Genomic DNA, 22705 nt, shown 5'->3' with positions numbered 1-22705 from the left:
TTCTCTTTTAAAAAATATTATAACTGATAGACAAGGGAATGATACAAATAGACTATCATCATTTTGAAACTGCGAATGAGGTAAAGGATGTGTGTGCTGATAATTAGTAGCTGCTGACATCACAGAGAGACAATCAGTGTCTCTGATGGAAAACAACATCTATTATATGAAGCAGTCTTGCAAAAATAAGTTAAAAAGGAGAGAAGGAATGGGGGAGAGCGAGAGAGAAACACTCTGAATCTTGACCAAAAATCTAAATCTAACAATTTTCAAGAACTTCAGGGGACAGAGAAACATGTTAAAAGATATCATGAGGTTGCATTTAGCAAAATCCAGACTGTGAAAAACTCCACAGGAGTCATCAAGATAAAAACCTAATTAGGAAGTTACTCACATCCTATGAAAAATGCTGAGCAGAATGTCAACTTTGCTATCTCAACATTTCATATGGAAAAAACTCCAAAATCTTGCAGTATAGTTTCTTGATAAATCATCTTTGATCCAGACATAATAAAGACTATAAAAGCTTCAGAGAAAATAAAACCTGTTATTTTTTAAAAAGGAGAGACCCCAAGATATCTCATACCTTCACCTTATTTAGTATTCACAAATATGTTCTAAGTGTCACAGAAACAATCTAGCAACTGAAAAAATTATTGCTCCTGCCCTAACTGTCAATTTTTAAAAACTGATCATCAATTTGGCAACTGTCACAGTGGAAATTGTTTCTGGCAAGAATCATCCATGGCCACTAAAATCACTGGGTAAAGGTTTAATGAGAAATGGGATATTTACATAGTCTCAAAGTATCTCCCATAAAGTACTGACTAATTACAAAAAAGAAAAGTAGTAACTTTCTTGGAGAAACCTGGAACACATGATTTTAACCAAGAAAACAAAATTAGTGTCACCTGTAATGGGAAAAATAGATAATGTTCCTGAGAAGATACAATAAGAAGAACACCATACCTTTCACGCCCAAAATGTACAACCTAAAGCTACGCATGAAGAAACACCAGGGAAAAAAAAGAAAAGTCAAGGTCCTTCTGCAAAATAAATGGCCTGTAATCTTTAAAGAGTCAAGAACATGAGACAGAGGCCAAAGAACTTCTAGACTAAAGGAGACTAAGAGACAATTAAGCATAAGATGTGATCTTGGACTCATCCTAAAGCCAAAAAAACAAATAAAAGTAAATATGTTTTTAAAAAATAAATAAAAGTAAATAAATAAAAGTAAAAATGTTTTCCTTTGCTACAAAAGACATCTATCAGTAAGACAACTGGCAAAATCTGAGTAAGTTCCATAGATGAGACAATTGCACTGTCTCTATGTTAATTTCCTGATTTCAGTAATTGCACTTTGGCGAATGTCCTTGTTTTTAGAATGTATCTTGTTCCTTCTTCTTATTTAGATTCACAAATATGCTCTATATGTATCAGAGATGCAATCTAGCAAATAATGCCCCCTTAAGTAAAGGGACATTACGCCTGCAACTTACTTGCAAATGACTCCGAAAAAAGTTACAGAGCCAGGCGCAGTGGCTCATGCCTGTAATCACAGCACTTTGGGAGGCCAAGGCAGGCAGATCACTTGAGGTCAGGAGTTTGAGAACAGCCTGGCCAACATAGTGAAACCCTGTATTAAAAACACAAAAATTAGCCGGGCATAATGGCTGGTACCTGTAATCCCAGCTACTTGGGAGGCTGAGGCAGGAGAATTGCTTGAATCCGGGAGGCAGAGGCTGCAGTGAGCTGAGATGGCACCACTGACTCCAGCCTGGGCATTGCAGCCAGACTTCCCTCTCAAAAAAAGAAAAGTTACAGAAAGAAGGCAAATCTAGGGGAAAGTACAAGGGAATTATTTGTGCTATTTTTGTGTATTTTCTGTGACTGAAATTATTCTAAAATTAAAAGTTAAAATGTAATATATATTTATATATCATATTGCTTATATATATCCTACATACAAATTTTAACTTATTTATAAAGTTAGTGTGTGTGTGCATATATACATGTGTATACACACACACATATACATATGCACATCATCTTGTTGATAGCTATTTGATCAAGAACTCACACAAACTGGTGATTATGTTAAAGTCATATGTTAAGTTTTTGCAAAGGGAATTGACAACCATGTAAATTCAAAACCTGCACTAAATACTGATGTTGATGTACTAATTACTTTTGTTTATGCATTTCTGGCTTCTCTCCTGACTACATTTAGTCATTTCGTATAAAAAAAAATTTTAAGGGCTGGGCGCAGTGGCTCACACCTGTGATCCTAGCACTTTGGGAGGCCGAGGCAGGTGGATCACCTGAGGTCAGGAGTTCAAGACCAGCCTGGCCAACATGGTGAAACCCCGTCTCTACTAAAAATACAAAAATTAGCTGGGTGTGGTGGTGGGCGCCTATAATCCCAGCTACTTGGGAGGCTGAGGCAGGAGAGAGAATCGCTTGAATCTGCGGGGGCAGAGCCAAGATCATGCCACTTCACTCCAGCCCAGACAAAAGAGTGAAACTCCATCTCAAAAAGAAAAAAAAAAAATTTAAATACTATAAGAACTTGTTAAATACTGTAACCACTTGTTAAGATGTTGGTTAAAATATTTGGCTACTAAACATCTTAATACAGTTGTGATAATACTGTACATTATTTTGGTAACATTTCTCATTTCTTTTTTTTTTTTTTCTTTTTTTTTTTGAGGCGGAGTCTCGCTCTGTCGCCCAGTCTGGAGTGCAGTGGCCGGATCTCAGCTCACTGCAAGCTCCGCCTCCCGGGTTCACGCCATTCTCCTGCCTCAGCCTCCCGAGTAGCTGGGACCACAGGCGCCCGCCACCTCGCCCGGCTAGTTTTTTTGTATTTTTTTAGTAGAGACGGGGTTTCACCGTGTTAGCCAGGATGGTCTCGATCTCATGACCTCGTGATCCGCCCGTCTCGGCCTCCCAAAGTGCTGGGATTACAGGCTTGAGCCACCGCGCCCGGCCTCTAATTTCTTTTTATATCCTGGAGATTCTCTGATGCTGATATTTCATTTCAGCCTCGGACAAATCCTGATTTTAAAACGCAGTCCATTCAGACAAAGTGTTAATTCAGTGCTTCTCAAAGCTCTGTCTGCCCCCATTTATCATTATGACTGTCATTATCCCCATTCTCCCTGAGGGGCCTGGGGCAGAGCAACACAGCCAACTCCTGACCCGGCTGGGACCCAGTGCCCTGCAGACCACGGCCAAGACCAAGTTCCAGACCCCCCTAGACACACTGCCACCTAGAGGGACAAGGGCTGGCCTGTTAATAGAATATTCTCCATCCCCGTTGGATGGAGCTTTGGGCTTCTTTCTCTCCAGACGAGTTCCCCTCCTCTCTTTCCATGCAAGGGCCAAGGAACTGCTTGTTAAAGGGCTGTCCCAGACTCCACAGACTCTCCCCATCCCAGCCCCTTCCTCCATGAACTCTCCTTTGCATCGACTGCGAACTCCCTTGTGAAGATGACCCATTTTCCACTCCAAAGCTTCAGCGCCAGTGTCTCACTCTCCCTAACAAGGATTTTATAACACAAAAAAGTTTATGTTGTAAAGTAGAAAGCAAAGTGTTTTCAGCTCATGCACTCTAATACTCCTACTAGACTCTTACCCTCCCATGGTACCTCTCTTCTATGCATCCCACCCGGAACACAGTTTAAGTCAATAACATAACTAATAAGTAAAAACTACAGACAGTCCCTAACCTATGATCTTCCAACTTAACATTTTTTTGACTTTACGATGAGTTTATCTGGATGTAAGCCCATTCTAAGTCTGGGTGCATCTGTATATCCAATGTACAGTTACACCCACACATGCATGAGGATGTGGGGCTGGTCAGGAGTATGAGCGAAGCAACAAACTAAGGCACCAAACAGATGCCCACTATTATTACATATGGTGTACAAATTTAACACCCAGGCACCACCACGTCTGCCACTGAGTGGATCCACAAGGGCAGCTTCATCCACAAGTGGCACAGGGGCTACACGTTAATGCTAGGGTCCTGGGGCCCCCGGCCCAGCTGGGACCCCCAAGATCCTGTCCTCCCCAATCTCTGGGACTGGGGCTCCTCTCCCTCACCTTCTCTGGAATCCCCTTGGACCGCGAGAGCCAGATGTCCCCTCCCTGTCTTTCCTCCTCTCCCCATCTCCAGCTGGCGCTCTACCACTGCCCTCATCTAGGAGGTGCTGGGGTTTGGGTTCCCACAGCATCACGTGAGGAGGGGCAGGGGAAGAGTGACAGGTGGGAGGCGGACACACAAGCAATCCCCAATTTGGGATATAGGGAAGATTACACAGAGTGAGGACAGAGTGAGGGTATTTTGCTACTCGGATCCCCCACTAAAAGCTTCATCATGGACAACAGAATAAGGACCTGCTGCAACCTTGGCCTGAGGTGGAGGACACCACCCAGGCAGACCCCAGGGTTTCCGGATGTAAGACCGCAGGGACTTTGAATTTGGCTGAAGAAATAGGACTTAGTTTATTTATCCTGGGTTTTTAATTCCAAATTTTTTCAAACATACAGAGAAGTTGGGTGAATGGATTGATTGCCAGTGTACCTCCACCTAGAACTGTTAACATCTCACATATGATATTTAAGGAACCAAGTGTACCACCTCAAAGTATCAGAAGAAAAACACAAGGGAATTTGGAGATTGGGAAAAACAGAATCAATGGAGCTGCAGAGTGCAGAAAAGCAAAGAAAGATTAAGATAGCAATTAACACCACCCCTGAGACTGTAAATCAACCAGCTATTAAGGCTTTGATTCTACGTCAGGCACTAAAAATGCCTCCTAAGTGGAAGGGATGGAAACGCCACTGAAGCCGGGCACTGTGGCTCATGCCTATAATCCCAGCACTTTGGGAGGCCGACGCAGGCAGATTATCTGAGGTTGGAACATCAAGACCATCCTGGCTAACACAGTGAAACCCTGTCTCTACTAAAAATACAAAAAATTAGCTGGGTGTGGTGGCAGGTGCCTGTAATCCCAGCTACTCGGGAGGCTGAGGCAGGAGAATTGCTTGAACTCAGGAGATGGAGGTTGTAGTGAGCCAAGGTGGCGCCACTGCACTCCAGCCTGGGCAACAAGAGAGAAACTCCATAAAGGAAAGAAAGGAAAGGAAGGAAAGGAAGGAAAGGAAGGAAGGAAGGAAGGAAGGAAGGAAGGAAGGAAGGAAGGCAGGCAGGCAGGCAGGCAGGAAGGCAGGCCGGCCACTGAAAAGAATATATGCCGAGGGATGTTACTCATCTTTTACTTCTACACACCATTTCTTTGAATCTTGCCTCAAATGGCATTTTCATGCATTGTCATGTCAATTTGGTGCTCAATTTTCAGTGGAGGGAAACTGCAGCCTGGTGGAACTAGAACCCCCCACAGCTGGAATGCTGGCTCTGTCACCTTCTGGGGAGGTGACTCTGGGCCCCTGGTTTACTGTGACAGTCTTGGCTTCCTCAAGCATAAAATAGAGATGATAATATCAGATGCACAAGAATTCAGCGTAGGAACAGTTAGAACAGCGTGATATAGTGCCCTGGAACATTAACGGTGCTTATGGGGCTGTTTTTTAATATTGATGTTTAAATATTCATGTTGTCAACAATCAACAACTGAATCACTTATTATGAGTCAGGTGTTATGTTTTAGATAAAGAAGTATTTCAAGGTACATTATCTCGGCTGGGCTCGGTGGCTCAAGCCTGTAATCCCAGCACTTTGGGAGGTCGAGGTGGAAGGATCCCTTGAGCACAGGCATTCAAGACCAACCTGGGCAACACAGTGAGACCCTGTCTCTATTTTTTTTTAATAAACAAAAAATAAAATAAAATAAAAACATAACAAAAAGAGATACATCATCTCTGGAGCACTGCTGGCTGTGTACTTCCCTGAGTGGTGGAAGATGAAGCCTTACCACTGTAGAGTGCAGACGGACCCTAGTCCTGTTTCCATCACTCCTAATTGTTTGCCCTTGGGCAGGTCAACAACTGCCCTGAGCTTATGCTCCGCACCTATTGGATGGGCGGGATGGTTCCACCGAGCTCAGAGGGCTAGAGGACACTCCCGCAGGGTCCTTGATAAGAATCTCAGAGTCTAACACCCAACCACCTCTAGAAGGTATATCTTGCAAATCCAGCTCAGTTTAATGACCCCGACATATCCTTTTTTGGAATTTACAGAGGGGAGTGTAGTCCCAAACATCAGAAAGCACTACTGCCAACAAATCTGGACTTGTAAATTGATGTGCTTTTCATACCACTCATTCCTACTTCTTTTGTTTTTCTTCCTCATTATCAATGAGATCCATCTGTTCCTTAATCACAGTTGCCATCTCTCAAACTTACACCTTTCTGCTTTCTCCACACATTCTCTATAGACATTCCTACGTATAATAGCCCCACTCACTTTAATGAGGTCTAAGATATTTATCTAAGATTTAGTGCTTTGCAATACCCAGGTCTCTAGGATGGCTTAGGTAGAACCCCAAAAGCCTCCCCACCTTCTATCAATCATATCATAAGCCCCCTTTGTTAATCTTTCCACCATGTTATTATTGGAAAGTCATTTGGGAAGTAAAGGAAAAAGTATGGAACGTCCATGATTTCTTTTTTTTTGAGACGAAGTCTTGCTTTTTCACCCAGGCTGGAGTCCAGTGGGATGGTCTCAGCCCACTGCAGCCTCTGCCTCCTGAGTTCAAGTGATTCTCCTGCCTCAGCCTCCTGAGTGGCTGGGATTATAGGTGTGTGCTACCACACCCAGCTAATTTTTTGTATTTTTAGTAGGGATGGGGTTTCACCATGTTGGCCAAGCTGGTCTTGAAATCATGACCTCAAGTGATCCTCCCGACTCAGCCTCCCAAAGTGCTAGGATTACAGGAGGAAGCCACTGTGCCTGGTGGAATTTCATGATTTCTAACCATCTTAAACACACACACACACACACACACACAGAGAGAGAAAGGGGGATGGGAAAGAAGACAAATACCCCCTCTGCAATTCCCAAAATAACTGTGTAAATGTTTAGTATGTATTTCTTTACTGTTTAAAAAAAGTTTTTTTTTTTTTTTGAGACAGGATCTTACTCTGTCACCCAGGCTAGAGTATAGTGGTGTGATCTTGGCTTACTGTAGCCTCAACAGCCTGGGCTCAAGCAATCCTCCCACCTCAGCTTCCTGAGTAGCTGGAATTACAGGCACATGGTACCACTCCTGGCTATTTTTTTTTTTTTATAGAGACAGGGTTTTGCCACATTACCCAAGCTGGTCTTGAACTCCTGAGCTCAGGCTATCTGTCCACCTTGGCCTCCCAAAGCATGGGGATTACAGGCGTGAGCTACCACACGCAGCCTAGTATGTATTTCCTTAATGGTCAATTATCGCTGAAATAGTCTTTTATAGATTTTTGGGACTGATTTTTCTTTTGCGAAGAGCTTAAAGAAAGCAACCAATTTATAAAATATTTTATAAGATGAACCATAAGGAAATAATATTTGCACACTTGGCTCACCAGAGCTGGGTTTGTTAACCAAACTATGTTGTAATGCAAATTGCGAGAATAGTAAGTTTACTCCTCCAGTGTTCTTCCACACCAAAGACTCGTTTGTGTATTCTTCCAACCCTCACCAATTTCAATGAGGAAAAATAATCCCCAATTTCCAAACAGGTCAAATGTTAGCAGGTAAGCACCTTTTCCTTGCATGAAGTTCCTGGGGCAGCCCATTAAAGGTCATTAATTCCTCTGGGGCGCTGCACTAGGGAAGCAACTTCAACCACAACTGTCACTCACTTCTACAACACGAAAGTACATTCTCAAGTCCAATGTGTAAAGTTGGAACAAATCTATCCACCCTCAACCCCAGCTGATAACTCACATCAGGATTTCTGAACTGGGAAACAAAGGTCAGTGCCCTTCTCTGGAGAGGAGGAGGAGCTAGTTACATCAGGCATGTGTGTAAAGTCACATGGGCAGAATGGGAGACCTAGACTTCAGACTCACAACCACATTCAAATCTTGGCGCCATCAATTACCAGCAATGTAACCTTGTACAAGATACTTGACCTCTACAAGTCTGTTTGCACAGCAGCAAAATGCGAACAAGTATCTATTTCTTAGCAGCTTAGAAGCTATGAAAAATACTAAAGTCTTAGCAGTCATTGCCAAGTGCTTCCCAAATGGGGTGGAGCTATTTACGCCCTTTAAGAACAGCCAAAAAGAGCAGCCAGAGCAGCCATTTTACCACACATTTGCCAGCATTGAAGAGGCTTATTCGGACAAAACCATAATGTGATGGGCCAAAGATGATTCTTGTATTAATTAGTATTTGTTGACTCCCTGGGAAGTTGAACATAGTTTCACATATTTGCAGCCATTTATAGTAGTTCTTTTGTGAATTTCATGTTAATGTTTATTTTCTACAATTAGGGTGAACACTTGAGGCCTTGTTCCCCCTCTTGAATAAAAATGAAAATAGATTTCCAAAAATGCTGTGACACAGTTTGAGAGCATGAGTATGAGCTCATTTCCTGTCTGAGGACCCCAGGTAATTAGAGTCATTGCCCTTGACCATATCCATAAAAACTCTGAAAAAGGCTATGTTTAGGAAAACATTTTTATGATTTTATTTTCAAACTTTGAAGTATACTTCTCAATTAGATGATCATTTTCCTAATCTGTAGATTATGTACACAATAAAAAGAAAAGATTTAGAAGTTTGAAATTTATTTGAGAACCTTAAACATATCTGTCAATAGAGTGAACTCAGAGCATTGCTAACACCTTGTGAGTCTCAGAAAGAAACTGTAGTGGCCTGGCGCGGTGGCTCAAGCCTGTAATCCCAGCACTTTGGGAGGCCGAGACGGGCGGATCACGAGATCAGGAGATCGAGACCATCCTGGCTAACACGGTGAAACCCCGTCTCTACTAAAAATACAAAAACTAGCCGGGCGAGGTGGCGGGCGCCTGTAGTCCCAGCTACTCGGGAGGCTGAGGCAGAAGAATGGAGTAAACCTGGGAGGCAGAGCTTGCAGTGAGCTGAGATCCGGCCACTGCACTCCAGCCCGGGCAACAGAGCAAGACTCCGCCTCAAAAAAAAAAAAAGAAACTGTAGAGTGTCCTGGGGCTGTTCCCTGGGCAGCACATACAGCATAGAGGAAAAGGGCAAGTCCCCTTCATTGCCCTCATGGTTCGCTTAATTTCTGAACACCAAGGTTTTGGAAACTGCATTTGTTTTATTGTTCACTAAATCTAATCCAGTTTGGGAGAAATAATATAAAACATGGGATATATAAAAACCTCCTCCAAAAATAGATTAAAATAGACAATCTAGAGCAGTTTTCTATATGCTCTCAAGTGCCCAGTCCTTCCCTATCCCCAGTTACTTATCACTTCGATATCTCAATATCTGCCCCTAGCTGCACACAAATTGTGTCTGTGTTGTGTGTACATATACACACATTTTTTGTTTTTGTTTTTGGAAACAGGGTCTCACTCTGTCATTCAGGCTGGAGTGCAGTGGCGTGATCATGGCTCACTACAACCTCCATGCCCCAGCTCAAGTGATTCTCAGCCTCTCAAGAAGCTGGTGCCCACCACCATGCCCAGCTAAGCTTTTGTATATTTTGTAGTGATGGGGTTTTGCCATATTGCCCAGGCTGGTCTCAAACTCGTGAGCTCAAGCAATCTGCCAACCTTGACCTCCCAAAGTGTTGGGATTATGGGCATGAGCCACCACACAGGGCACAAAGTGTATTTTGATTCTCTAGCCCTCTTCAAAATCAGCCAGCTCCAGAAAATAAAAGGAGGAAAAAATTCCCAGGTGTGCCATGCCTTTCAATCAATACACGAACATTTCATTATCTAACATGTAGCTAAAAGGTTCCCAACATTTTGGGCTTTATGAGAGGATAGAGGGGAAGGGCCTGCAGTCTCCCTGCTGCCAACAAAATTCCAGGGCCCCTACTCTAGCCAACTTGCCCTGGTTTTCCTGAGATACCAAGAAGCCTTCTGGTCCTCCAATGCACACTCTCCATTTCTGCCAACTCACCTCTGCATTCCCCTAAAACCTCATCTTCAAGTCTTGGGCTCATCTTTAAAACTGGGAGGACACCTACTATACAGCACCCTCCATGGACGAAGGAAGAAGCCTGACTGCTTTTGAAGCTCTCAGTCTCACCTCCTCTTACTCTCATCTTCTTGCCCATTCATCTTCAAGCCTGCCCTATGGCTCCTACAAACAGGCTCCCACTCCAGCATCCCAAATATACTAATATACTTTCTCCCAAACTTGCAGCTCCTCCCTTCCCTCTTCTTTCCATAGTCAGGGTTTTAAAATGGGCTGTCTAGAGTCTTCGGGGTTCCCCGTGGTGGTACTGAGATGTGGAAGGTACACCAGGATAGGAGGAGGAGGCTGCTTGAAACTGCAGGAGTCTGGTCTGGGGTTCCAGCTGAGGGGGAGGCACTGGCCCACACCTGAGACCAGTCTGCAGGTTGGCACCTTGGCTATTCTATTTGGGAAGCACTGAGCTAATGTCTCTTCTCTCTACCTTTACCACCACCACTTGTCTGGAACACTTCTCTCCGTGGGCAGCAGTAACTTCCTAATAGCTGAATTCCAAAAGCTCCTCTTATTTTTTATTTTTATTTATTTCTTAGAGACAGAGTCTCACTCTGTCTGTCACCCAGGCTGGGGTACAGTGGCACAATCATAGCTCACTGTAGCCTTGAACTCCTGAGCTACCACCATGCCCGGTTAATTTTTAAAATTTTGTTAGAGTTGAGGTTTTGTACTGTTGCTCAGGCTGGTCTTGAACTTCTGGCCTCAAAATATCCTTTTGCCACAGCCTCCTGAGTAGCTGGGATTACAGGCACAAGCCACAGCATCTGGCTCAAAAGCTCCTCTTGACTCCTCAGTCTTCTTGTCCCCTCTCTCTCTGTGGCATCTAGCACCAAGGACACTCCCTTTCTTTCTCCTTCCTTCTTTCTTTCCTCCCTCCCTCCCTTCTTCTCTTTCTTTCTCTCTCTCTCTCTCTCTCTTTCACTCTTGTTGCCCAGGCTGGATTCTTTCTTCCTTTCGGATAGAGTTTCACGCTTATTGCCCAGGCTAGAGTGCAATGGCGCAATCTCGGCTCCCTGCAACCTCTGCCTCCCAGGTTAAAGCAATTCTCCTGCCTCAGCCTCCCAAGTAGCTGGGATACAGGCACCGCCTCCTGGATTCAAGTGATTCTCCTGCCTCAGCCTCCTGAGTACCTGGGATTACAGGTACCTGCCACCATGCCTAGCTAATTTCTGTATTTTTAGTAGAGACAGGGTTTCACCATGTTGGCCAGGCTGGTCTCAAACTCCTGACCTCAGGTGATTCACCCGCCTTGACCTCCCAAAGTGCTGGGATTACAGGTATGAGCCACCGCACCTGGCCTCCCCCTTTCTTTCATGTTTCATGCAACATTATGGAAGCTGGAGGGAAAAGAAAGGGGGAGGAGAGTTCCTAAGCGTTCCTCCTACCTTACCCAGTGCTCCCTTCCATCCTCCTCCAAAGACTTCTGTCCCTGCTGTAAGCATCCCTTCCCCTTCTTCTCTACCTCTCTTACATCACCCAGTTTCAATCATCCCCTCAACATCCCCTCACACCTAACATGTCTCTAATGAAACCAAGGGGCTCCTCCCAAAAAGAGCCTCTCATAGACTATGTGGGCTCTGTTATTGCCAAAATATTCAGTAAGCATCTGTCCACCACTGGGGAGGCCTCCCCACCTACAGAAGTCAGTCCCCAGGTGCCCGAGCCTGCACACCAGGAATTAACTGTGACATCAGCCACTTTCTGGATCTGGTACCTCCCCTCCCCACAGAGGTGCAGACAAGCATCCCACTTCCTCCCATCCCACCTTTCCTTTCCACTCTGCTACTCTGAAGCCCTTTTCACCTTACTCCTGGCTCCTGTGAGTCTAATTGCTCTATCGCCTTCCAGGTCCTCCTCCTCCAATCCACCATTATCTTTCTAGCCACATGTACGAGTCACGTCACTTCCCAGCCTAACTTTTGATGGTTCTCTGCTGCCTCTTGAGTAAGATCAGATTCCTTCCCTGGCATTCTAGGTTCCTTAGCCCATGTCCTGGCCCCTTATCCTTCCAGGCAAATGAAACTGAAATAAGCTGCATTATCCCAAACTGCCCTTAACTTTTCCTTCCTCCATGTCTTTGCTCTCCTGGTGCTGGCTCCCACCTTGAGAGTGAAGGAGGACTTCCACTTTTTCACTCTAAATGCCTCCTCTTACTATTTACATTCTTCTAAATTAACAAGAATTACCTGGATTAAAGAATGACTGAGTTTTAAGGACTAGTTTAAACCTATTTCGACCTGCCTTCCTGGATCACCCAGGAAGCAATTTTTCTCAATTTCTATTTGAAAATGCTCCTCCAGGCTTCACTGCCTCTTAACTTATTACAGTGCTACTATGACTTCTTTCCTACTTAATTTTTAAATCCTTTAGGGCAAAGTCTGGGTCTTATCTTGTTTCCCATGGTCCCTTAGCTATCGCCCATGATAGGTATCCAACAGACTTTAGTTGAAGAAGTTGAGGAGTTAGGAATTCATTTTAAGAGTGCAAATTTAAGAGTGCAAATCTATGCCAGGTGCGGTGGCTCACACCTGTAATCCCAGCACTATGGGAGGCTGAGGTGGGTGGATCAGGAGATAGAGACCATCCTGGCTAACACAGTGAAACCCCGTCTCTACTAAAAAACAAAAAAATAGCCGGGCGTGGTGGCGGGCGCCTGTAGTCCCAGCTACTTAGAAGGCTGAGGTAAGAGAACGGTGTGAACCTGGGAGGTGGAGCTTGCAGTGAGCCAAGATCGCACCTCTGCACTCCAGCCTGGGCAACAAAGCAAGACTCCATCTCAAAAAAAAAAAAAAAAAAAAAAAAAAGAGTGCAAATCTAAATTTCCCTAGCTTGGCAAGTAAAAGGTATCTCTAAATTAGAATGTAAGTAGGGCCTTCCTATTATAGAAGATTTAAAAGATTTTCCAGTGAGTTAATCATTTACATTCTTTATTTCCCAATTATTTTAGTAACACTGCACATCACTGTAAAGGCTAGAATATGCTGTTAGATTGATTGTGTGTGTGTTGCCTCCCTTTTCTTCAAGAATCCCTAGAAGTGTGATCAATGAAGAATGTAACCAAACTATAACTTTCCAAACTTATAACAAATCAAGTCAGCTATTCCCTGCCCAATCCACCCAACCAAAGAAAAAAGATTGACAGGTTCCCAGTCCTTCCCTACAGAGTTTGTCACCAATACCACCCCAGCAATCCAAGCGCGAAAACTTCAGCAACACAGGCCCTCTCAAAAGCTTGTTCCATGTGAAAAGCCCTCATTAAACTCTGAGTTATATTTAGAAAAAAAATGAAACAGAAGTTATATTTAGATGAAATGGCTCAAAAGAATTTTACCAAAAGCAGCATGTTTATACTGATCTTCCAAAAGAAAAGGTTTCCTTAGCTTTTACATACAACTCCTAAAAACAGACAACCTCTTCATACGTATACAAAGATTTCTGCTTGGGTTCCTCTGGGTCTGGAAGAACAGGAGCTCCCAGGATATAAGAAAGACTGCCCATGGGAAGCAGTGGGATATAAAGGACTTAAAAATGAGCATGCGTTTGAGGACCAGGACAATTTCATACAAAAACCTGACTTGAGATGGTATGAGAAATAATGAAGCAAAGCCTTTTGTGTGCTTGTGCTGCACAAAAAGTTTCTGAAGCCAGGCACAGGTGCTCAAGCCTGTAATCCCAGCACTTTGGGAGGCCGAGATGGGCGGATCGCGAGGTCAGGAGATCGAGACCATGCTGGCTAACACGGTGAAACCCTGTCTCTACTAAAAAATACAAAAAGAAAAACTAGCCGGGCAAGGTGGCAGGCGCCTGTAGTCCCAGCTACTCAGGAGGCTGTGGTAGGAGAATGGCATAAACCCGGGAGGCGGAGCTTGCAGTGAGCTGAGATCCAGCCACTGCACTCCAGCCTGGGCGACAGAGCAAGACTCCGTCTCAAAAAAAAAAAAAAAGGAAAGGTTCTGAAATTTATAAGATGGACACAAAAACCACAGACTCCCTGAGCAACACTACCTAGAAGTGTTTCTTTCCAAAATGTCATCAGCACTCACTTCATGGTCACAGTCAAACTACTTGCTATCACGTTGTAGCTGGCTTGCTGAACCACATTCAGCACTTTCTTTTTGGCTCTTTTTTGTCTTAAACTATTTTTGGCATTCACTTTCTAATGTGTTGACTTACATTTTCTTTCTTTCTTTTTTTTTTTTGAGGCAGAGTCTCACTCTGTTGCCCAGGCTGGAGTGAAGTGGCATGATCTCAGTTCACTGCAACCTCTGCCTCCTGGGTTCAGGCGATTCTCATGCCTCAGTCTCCGATGTAGCTTGGAATTACAGGCGCCTACCACCAAGCCTGGCTAATTTTTGTATTTTTAGTACAGATGGGGTTTCACCATGTTGGCCAGGCTGGTCTCGAACTCCTGACTTCAGGTGATCCGCCCACCTTGGCCTCCCAAAATGCTGGGATCACAGGTGTGAGCCACCGCACCCAGCCAACTTACATTTTCCTAACAAAATTCTAGGCAACAGCCCCAAAGTGGTTTAGTAAACCGTGAAGCCTTTTCAGAAATGAATGTATAATTTCAATGTGATTATTTGAAAAATGGTTTGTAGCAGTTATTCCTCTCTTCACAAGGTCCCTGGGCCTCCAGACAAGAAGCAATTGCAGCTCACAGAGACTTGGCCCACATCCCATGCTGAGGGGACCTCTTCTCTAAAGAGGCTCAGGAAAAGGCCACTTCCTAGCATCCCAGCCAAACCAGAGTGGAGGGCAAGGGTGATGGCTCATAGGGAGAGATGGCCAGACTGTAGGATGGGCCAGCCCCCAGTGGTCTCAGCAGGATTATGCCAGTGGGTGAGGCTGTTGAAGCCTCCTGCCTGCTATTCCTAGGGTTCATTAACACCCTGAAAATACTCCAGCCAATTCCCACTTATGCATCTGGCTTGGTATTTCCAGAGGAAGTGTTAGAGCAGCAGACAACTGCGGTCACCTAATTTTATACTACCTCTAGGCCTTAGAGCAGCAAAGCCTAAAGTGGTGCAATTTAGAGGCCAAACAGTAAAAAAGACCTAAGATATCAGAGAGATCGGATCATGTATCCTGGGCACTTTCCTCCCTTCTCACTGCCCACCCATATCTATCCACATTCATTTTGCCAGGCTGGGAAACCAACAGAAGGCCACTTTGTCTGTACCTACCATTTGCCTATAGTGACAATTACCTTAATTATATTAATAGAATCATCCAGAGGAAAACCATCATCTCCACCCTATAGTCCAGACAACCAAGTGCTTAAATATTTCCTCATTTGCTTTACTTACTGGCAGCAAAAGAACAGGGTCAAATTAGGTTTAACTGTGCTGACCTAATGGCAGGACACTTCCCCAGTTTATCAGTGAACTAACACAGCGAAAGGCACACAGAGACACAGAAACACTGGGAAATGAACTAACTTCTGTAAGGGCAAGTCACCAGGAAGACAAGATGTAGGTATGGGAGTGGGATGGGACATACTAAGTCCCCAAGAAAGTACAAGTCCTAGGAGGCTTGAAAGGAGGATGGTGTCTGGGCCAGGGCAGGGAACAGCTGCAGAGATGAAGGAGGACAGTCAGAGACGCATGCAGAGGCGAAAGGTTGGCTGCCTCAAGGAGGGCTCCAAAATCCCACACGGGCCTGGATTTAGTAATCAGGAATCTCCAGGATCAGCAAGAATCAGCCTTTGGAAGTTCTTAGGCATAAGAACACATAATATGATAGAAGGAAGGAAGAAGGGGACACTAACAAAAATCTGTCTCACTTGGGCTCTTAGGGAGAGGAGACAGCAGAGCCTGGATGAATCAAAATGCCCTAAAGAGAAATGGGTGCGTGGAGAAATAGCCTTGAGGGAGCCATAGTCCTATTTGATGGTGAAATAGTCATTTCTGGTGACTTCAACTGCACCAGGACTTGGCTGAGGGCTGATGCACAGATGCTAGTGCCTCCCAGATCCCTTTCTGTAGATACCCTAATGGTAAATGGAAACATGGGACTTTAGAGGCATTAACTCTCCCCCATACGCAAAGTTACAGGAATCCCACCAAAACTTACAGAACTAAGCTACATGTGTGGGCACTGGTGGGAATCACTGAAAACCTAAAGAAGACTACAGTAGGTCCTGGATCCCCCGCCTTTGATTGGCACGCACCTCTTTTCTTTTAACACTAATGAGAAAAAGCAACAGCCATAGACTCATTCAGTTTTCACTGCAAAAGTGACACTTACATTCAGGACTTCCTGGGGTGCTCCAGGCCAGCAGGGCCAAAGCTCAGGGCAAAACTGTGAGGTCTGTGTGGTCCCATTCCCCATTCCCCTCTCCCTCAGTCAGAGACTCTCCCACCGCCGCCGTCAACCCTCCTCCAACCCATCTGGTGATGGTAGCGCCCCTGCTGAACCAAATGTGGAGGCCTTGGCTCTCCACCGACCGCTGTACAGTGACAGCAGGAATGGCCATATCAGCACCTAGCCTTTCTCCAGCACACTTTAATTATCATCGTTATCTCAGAGCAGCCTTAGCATAAAGTGGGTTGCTGGGACCCTGCTCCTAAGAGGCCAACACTCCCTGCCCCCTTACCCACCGTCGACAACGAAGTGGCGGGCACTGGGTAGCTAGGCGGGAAGCAAAGAACTACGATGCACATTGCGTCCAAGCAGCAGCACGAGGGGGCCTGGCACACAGTAGACAGGCGTTCACCCAAGATGTCATCAGACCCAGTACCTGGGCAGGGAGCCTGGGGGGGAGTGGCGGCTTGGGGGACACAAAGGCCTCGCCAGCCCCCAGCTGCGCCCCTCGCAACGCGGGGGGCGGGAGTTTAGAGCCACAGAGAGGGGGCGAAGGAATCCGCCCTCATTTGCACGTCGTCTGGGGCCCGGTCAATTTGCTTAATCACCGCTCTAAATGCCAGCGCGCAGCACACAATACGCGCCCATTAACAGGTTTAAAGTGTCGCAGCGCTCGCTTTAAATGAGAAAAGCAGGCGACAAAAGGGGGAAAAAGCCAAGTTCCTCAACTTGAAGAATGCCTCGGGTCGCCTCGAAATCATCTACGCGAGTATAAAATTCAGAGCTAGCTCCGCAGAAAAGCTGAGGCCCCGGTGCGAGGGCTGGGGGTGGGAACGTGGGCTGTGAATAACCCGCCACGAAAACGGGGTTTCTTAGGAACCAGCTTGCAGCAGCTCAGTGAACCCGGAGTCGGAGGACAAGGTCGCCAACCCAGCTCCCCAGGCCCCTTGCCCCACTGCCAGAGAAAGCTGACCGATTTCCAAGAAGGAAAGCGAGACCCCCCCAAAACGGGCACAAATCCAAGTTTCCTTTGGTGCAGGCGAAGAATTCTGGAGGCCGAGGAAGATCCCAGAGGTGGACTCCAAAACCTCAACCCGCAAGAGGGGAGAAGTTAAAGGAACTTTACTTTCATCTAGGCACTGGCCAGCGCAGCCTCGCGCTCGGCCGCCAGAGAGTAGTTCAACTCCGCAAACAAGTTCTGCTTGAGATCGGCGCAGGAGGCCCCATCCCCCACTCCATGGCCGAGCCCAGGGGCGCATCCTGCGGGCCGCGGCCTCCCACCCTCCCTGGCGCGCTCGACGCGCACTCACGGTGCGCGCTCCTCCGGGAGACAGGGGTCCGTTGGAGAGGTACGGGCTGCTCAGGTCCGGGATCATCAGGAAGGGGTACCCAGGGTATGGGGGTCCTTTAAAGAACGTGCTGTCCTGGGGCCTTCTCACTGCGAACAAGACCAAGGTTGAGGTGAGGCCCGGGCCCCCGGGGCAGCGCCACGGCAGGGGGGTCGGGGCGGGAGCCGGGGACCCGAGCGCCCCCAACGCGCGCCCCACGGGGGCTGCCGCCTAGAGAGGTGGAGGGCAAGAGTGCGTACACCGGAGCGAGGGGGACCGTGGGCCGCCTGGCCTCAGCAGCGGAGCGCAGCGGGGATCGAGGGTGGGGGGCTGTCCCGGCGGGCACGTACCTTCGGCGAAATAGTCCCGCGGCTTCTGGAAAGTGTCCCGGGCGGGCTGCGGGCGCCTCTCAGCCTGCGGAGGAGACACAAAGGCGAGAGCGGGTGAGCGGACGGAGGGCCGGGATCCCCCGGGGCCAGCCGCGGAGCCTCCTTACCTCCGAGTCGGAGCTGCTGCTCTGGTTCTCCGACTCGTTGACCAGGGACGACTTGACCTCGTCTAGGTCCCGTTGCGCCGAGGCGCTGTCGCTGCTCGGCTCCTGCTCCTCGCCCCCCTCATCCTGGAAGGGGATCAGCTCGTCGTTCGCCCCGAGGTCGTCCCCTCCGCCTGCCGCCCCGGCGCTGGAGCCACTGCCTCCCCCGCTGCCGCCGCCGCCGCCCCCGCCGCCCCCGCCGCCGAGCTGGGGCATGGTGGGGCCGCGGGCCGGGGCCGCAGCTCTCGGAGCCCCTAGCCGCCCGCGCCCTGCCCGGCCCGGCCCGGCGCCCCTCCCGCCCGCTAGCCGGCCCGCTGCGCTCGCCGCCGCAACAAAGTTTGACAGGGCGTGGCCCCGCGGGAAGCGGGCCTGGCGCGGCCCGGCCGGGGCACAGGCGGCTCGGCTCGGGCCCCTCCAGCAGCGCCGAGCCTAGGGCTCCCCAACTCGCCGCCGCCGCCGCCGCCTGCTCCACCGGGGCGTCCCAGCCCCTGGCCCGCCGGGGAGGGGCGAGCGGGGAGGGAGGGAGGGACCGCCGGGCTGGGCAGGGGGGCCGGAGGGAGGAGCCCCGGCTGCAAGCTGACACCCGCGCGCCTCGCGGAACCCGGAGAGCTGCGGCGCGCGCGCGCGCACACACACACACACACACACGCACTCACACTCACGTTCACACTCGCACCTTCCGGGGGCTGCGTGTCCCTGCAGCGTGCACCGCCCCCAACCCCAAACTCGCTCTGACCTCCTTCCTGCGCCCCACCCTGCACCCTGGGCGGCCCTCCCCACGGCCTCCCTCAAGTCCTGGAAGTCTTGCCCCCACCCCTCCGTATCCCCTAACTTTCTCCCAAAGAACCCCCAGAACTCCACGCAGGTTCACACCCCCTCCCACCGTATGGCGCTGGCGGATGGGCGGCACTGCCCCCTGCGGGAAAGCCTCGGACGCACAGACTGGCCGCGGTGCCCTCCCCCTGCCTGGAGTCCCTCCGAGCGCGCGCGAGCTCGATACACAGACCAGGAGACTGGGGACATTTATGGGACCCCAGAAAATGCCCGGTGGCTTTCCGCGCCTCTTTACTGTGGGGTTCCAACGCGACCCCCAGCCCAGGTTTCGACCTTGTCCATGTATACATGAAATTTTGAAGATCACCTTTTCTTCATTGTTTGGGGCTAGGTCCTAAATCGAAAAATCGCGATCTTGGGTTCGAAAAGAATTTGGATTTGGTTCATTACGAGGGAAAATTGCCTGTCCAGTGATCTCCAAAGCCATTCACAAAGCTGCGTGAGTAGCCAATGAACACGAGAAAAATGCTCAACCAGCCTCATACCTAAGTAATGCTTGTGGTGCGAGCACCACGGCCAGTTCTACTCCCGAGGCCGAGGCAGGAGGATCGCTCGAGCCCGAGAGTTTGAGACCAGCCTAGGCAACATAGCGAGACATCGTCTCCAAACAAAAAATTTTTTTTCTTTTAGTAAAGAAATGCCTGTTTCAATGACATTAAGGTGTCATTTCTCTCCAACCTGTGCGGGAAAGTTTGAGGAAAATGAATAGTATCTTGTGTTATCCACCGTGGGGAACTATGAGAGCATAAACTTTGAAAACAGCTTGGAAGACAGTATGGAACTATGTAAAACTATTTTCAGCACAACTGGCAGAAGAGTTTCTACAGAGATGCCCGCCCATATGGACAAAGCCACATATGCTAGGTTCAGAGCATCAGAGAGCTTGGTGACATGCATTCTTCATCTTTCTTTACAGCCACAGTCCATGCAGCTGGCCAGTTCTATGCAGTGTCCCCACCTCCCCCCCACCCATGCACGCACACAGACACATGGACCTGGATTGATTTTAGAGGAACATCTTTAAATGAAACACTGTATATGACACTCACTATTGTATTTTTGTTTTTAAAAGAATTATACACATTTATTTCTGCGTAGAAAGAAATCTGAGAAGATGCAAATTATTATCAGTGACTATTTCTGGGAAAGGATAAGTGAAAAGAGATAGTTTTCTGCTTTCTATGAACTTTACAACAAGCAGATATGCCTTCTTGGATTTGTTTCATTGCGAGGGAAAATTGCCTGTCCAGTGATCTCCGAAGCCATTCACAAAGTCTCATAAAACGTTTTCAAATAACAGATGTATCTTGAGCAGTATCGAGTAACAAGTAAAAAGTTCCTCTTCCCCCCCCCACCCCAGGACAGAGTACCCTTCTGGTTAACCACTTTCAGTTAACTCCCTCTGGTTAACCACTGTTACTAGTTTGGTATATATCCTTCCAGACACTTTCCTAGGCAGTTATGAACATATGTAAACATATTTACAGATATTCTGATTTATGTAAATAGAATCACACTCTTTGTATTATTGCGAGTTATTTTTATAAGATTTAAAAGACGATTTTTCATGTCTGTGGTCCATACATATATGAAAAACTTATTGTATTAATTTCCTGCTGGTACTGTCAGAAATCACGAAAAATTGGTGACTTAAAACAACAGAAGTTTATCCTCTCACAGTTGTGGAAGACAGAAGTCCACTGTCAGTTTCACTGAGTAGAAATCGAGGTGTTGACAGGGCCATGCTCCCTCTGGAGGCTCTGAAGAGAATCTACCCTTGTCTCTTGCAGCTTCTGGGGGCTTGTGACCACATCATTCCCACCCTTGCGTCTGTAATCACATTGCTTTCTCCTTTTTTTGTCTGTGACAAATCTCCCTCTGTCCCCTTCTTATAAGAAACGATACTTGTGGCCGGTCGCAGTGGCTCACGCCTGTAATCCCAACACTTTGGGAGGCCGAGGCGGGTGGATCATGAGGTCAGGAGTTCAAGACCAGCCTGGCCAACACGGTGAAACCCCGTCTCTACTAAAAATAAAAATTGGCCAGGCGCGGTGGCAGGCGCCTCTAATCCCAGCTACTCAGGAGGCTGAAGCAGGAGAATCGCTTGAATTCGGAGGGCAGGGGTTGTGGTGAGCCGAGATCGCGCCACTGCACTCCAGTCTTGGCCACAGAGTGAGACTCTGTCTTGAGAGAGAGAGAGAAAGGATACTTGTGATGGCATTTAAGGATCACCTGGGTAACCTGCCCATGTCAAAATCCTTAACTTCACATCTGCAAAGACCTCTTTTCCTTAAACATTCACAGTTTCCAGGGATTAGGTCATAGATGTAGCTTTGGGAGTGAGCCATTATCAGCCTACTACACCTATAAACCAGAAATGCAAATGGAAACAGCATTGAGATAACCACCAGTTTTCATCTGTCAGATTGGCAAAGGAAGAAAAGAATGGTAACGCCCAGCATTGGCCACTGTGCTAAGCACATAGATGCTGGACCATTGTGTAACAGTTCTAAAGAGGAGTTTGGCAATACCTGTGAAATACCTTTAAAAATGTGAACCTTTGACTTACCCACGTACTTCTAGGATTTTATCTGAAGGAAACAACTAGATACACAAATAAACCTGTAGACGTGTGTTCATCACAGTAAAAAAATCTAGAAACAATCTCAATGTCTCCTATAGGGAATTACGAAGTTATGTGCATTCATTTAATGGAATGTGGAAATATGTTTGTCAATGTAGAAGGAAGCTCATAATGGTAAGCAAAAGTAGCAAATTAAAATTAACATGTAGACTTCCACTTCCCATTCTAATGGGGTATTGATGTCAGACTGACTCTTTCATCAAGGACAACTATAAACTATGGATAAAATACCAAAATAAAACAAAACTCAGGTGAGTTGAAGGCATCGCTGTCAACCAAGTCAGCCAGGACGTGAGGAGTCAAAACACCAGAAGGGAAATTCATTCAAGTGAGTTTATATTTACTGCTGTTTCATCCCCTCAGAGAATTTGGTGATTTGCAGCAGCAGGCATAGAGACCAAACCAAAAACAACCATCTAGAGCATGCACGCTGCAGCTTGCTGCCTGTTTTTGTATGGTCTCAGCTAAGATTTTTTTTTTTTTTTGAGATGGAGTTTCACTCTTGTTGTGGGTTCAAGCGATTCTCCTGCCTCAGCCTCCTGAGTAGCTGGGATTACAGGCATGCACCACCACGCCTGGCTAATTTGTATTTTTAGTAGAGATGGGGTTTCTCTGTGTTGGCCAGGCTGGTCTTGAATTCCCGACCTCAGGTGATCCGCCCGCCTCAGCCTCCCAAAGTGCTGGTTTTACAGGTGTGAGCCATGTTGCCTGGCCGCTTTTTTTACATTTTTAAGCGGTTGAAAAAGATTATAAGGGCCAGGCACGGTGGCTCACGCCTGTAATCCCAGCACTTGGGGAGGCCGAGGAGGGTGGATCGCCTGAGGTCAGAAATTCAAGACCAGCCTGGTCAACAAGGTGAAACCCCATCTCTACTAAATATACAAAAATTAGCCGGCGTGGTAGCGGATGCCTGTAACCTG

At 47.2% G+C, this 22705-nt stretch overlaps 1 protein-coding gene across 1 annotated transcript in view; it reads right to left on the bottom strand.

The window, feature by feature from the left end:
- TCF7L1 (transcription factor 7 like 1) overlaps nt 1-18944 on the bottom strand; it is a 176144-nt gene extending 157200 nt beyond the window's left edge. Inside the window, exons 1-3 of the mRNA XM_033175281.1 lie at nt 18272-18944; nt 18126-18189; nt 17758-17885 (exon numbers count right to left, since the gene is read on the bottom strand). Of these exons, the coding sequence (XP_033031172.1) occupies nt 17758-17885; nt 18126-18189; nt 18272-18523 (444 nt within the window). The 5' untranslated portion in view covers nt 18524-18944. The remainder of the gene's footprint in view (nt 1-17757; nt 17886-18125; nt 18190-18271) is intronic.
- Nucleotides 18945-22705: the final 3761 nt, after the last annotated feature.

The sequence above is a fragment of the Trachypithecus francoisi genome, unplaced genomic scaffold (assembly GCF_009764315.1).
Source record: "Trachypithecus francoisi isolate TF-2019V2 unplaced genomic scaffold, Tfra_2.0 Lachesis_group17, whole genome shotgun sequence".
In the NCBI taxonomy this organism is placed as follows: domain Eukaryota; kingdom Metazoa; phylum Chordata; class Mammalia; order Primates; family Cercopithecidae; genus Trachypithecus; species Trachypithecus francoisi.
This window is presented reverse-complemented; position numbering and strand designations above follow the sequence as displayed.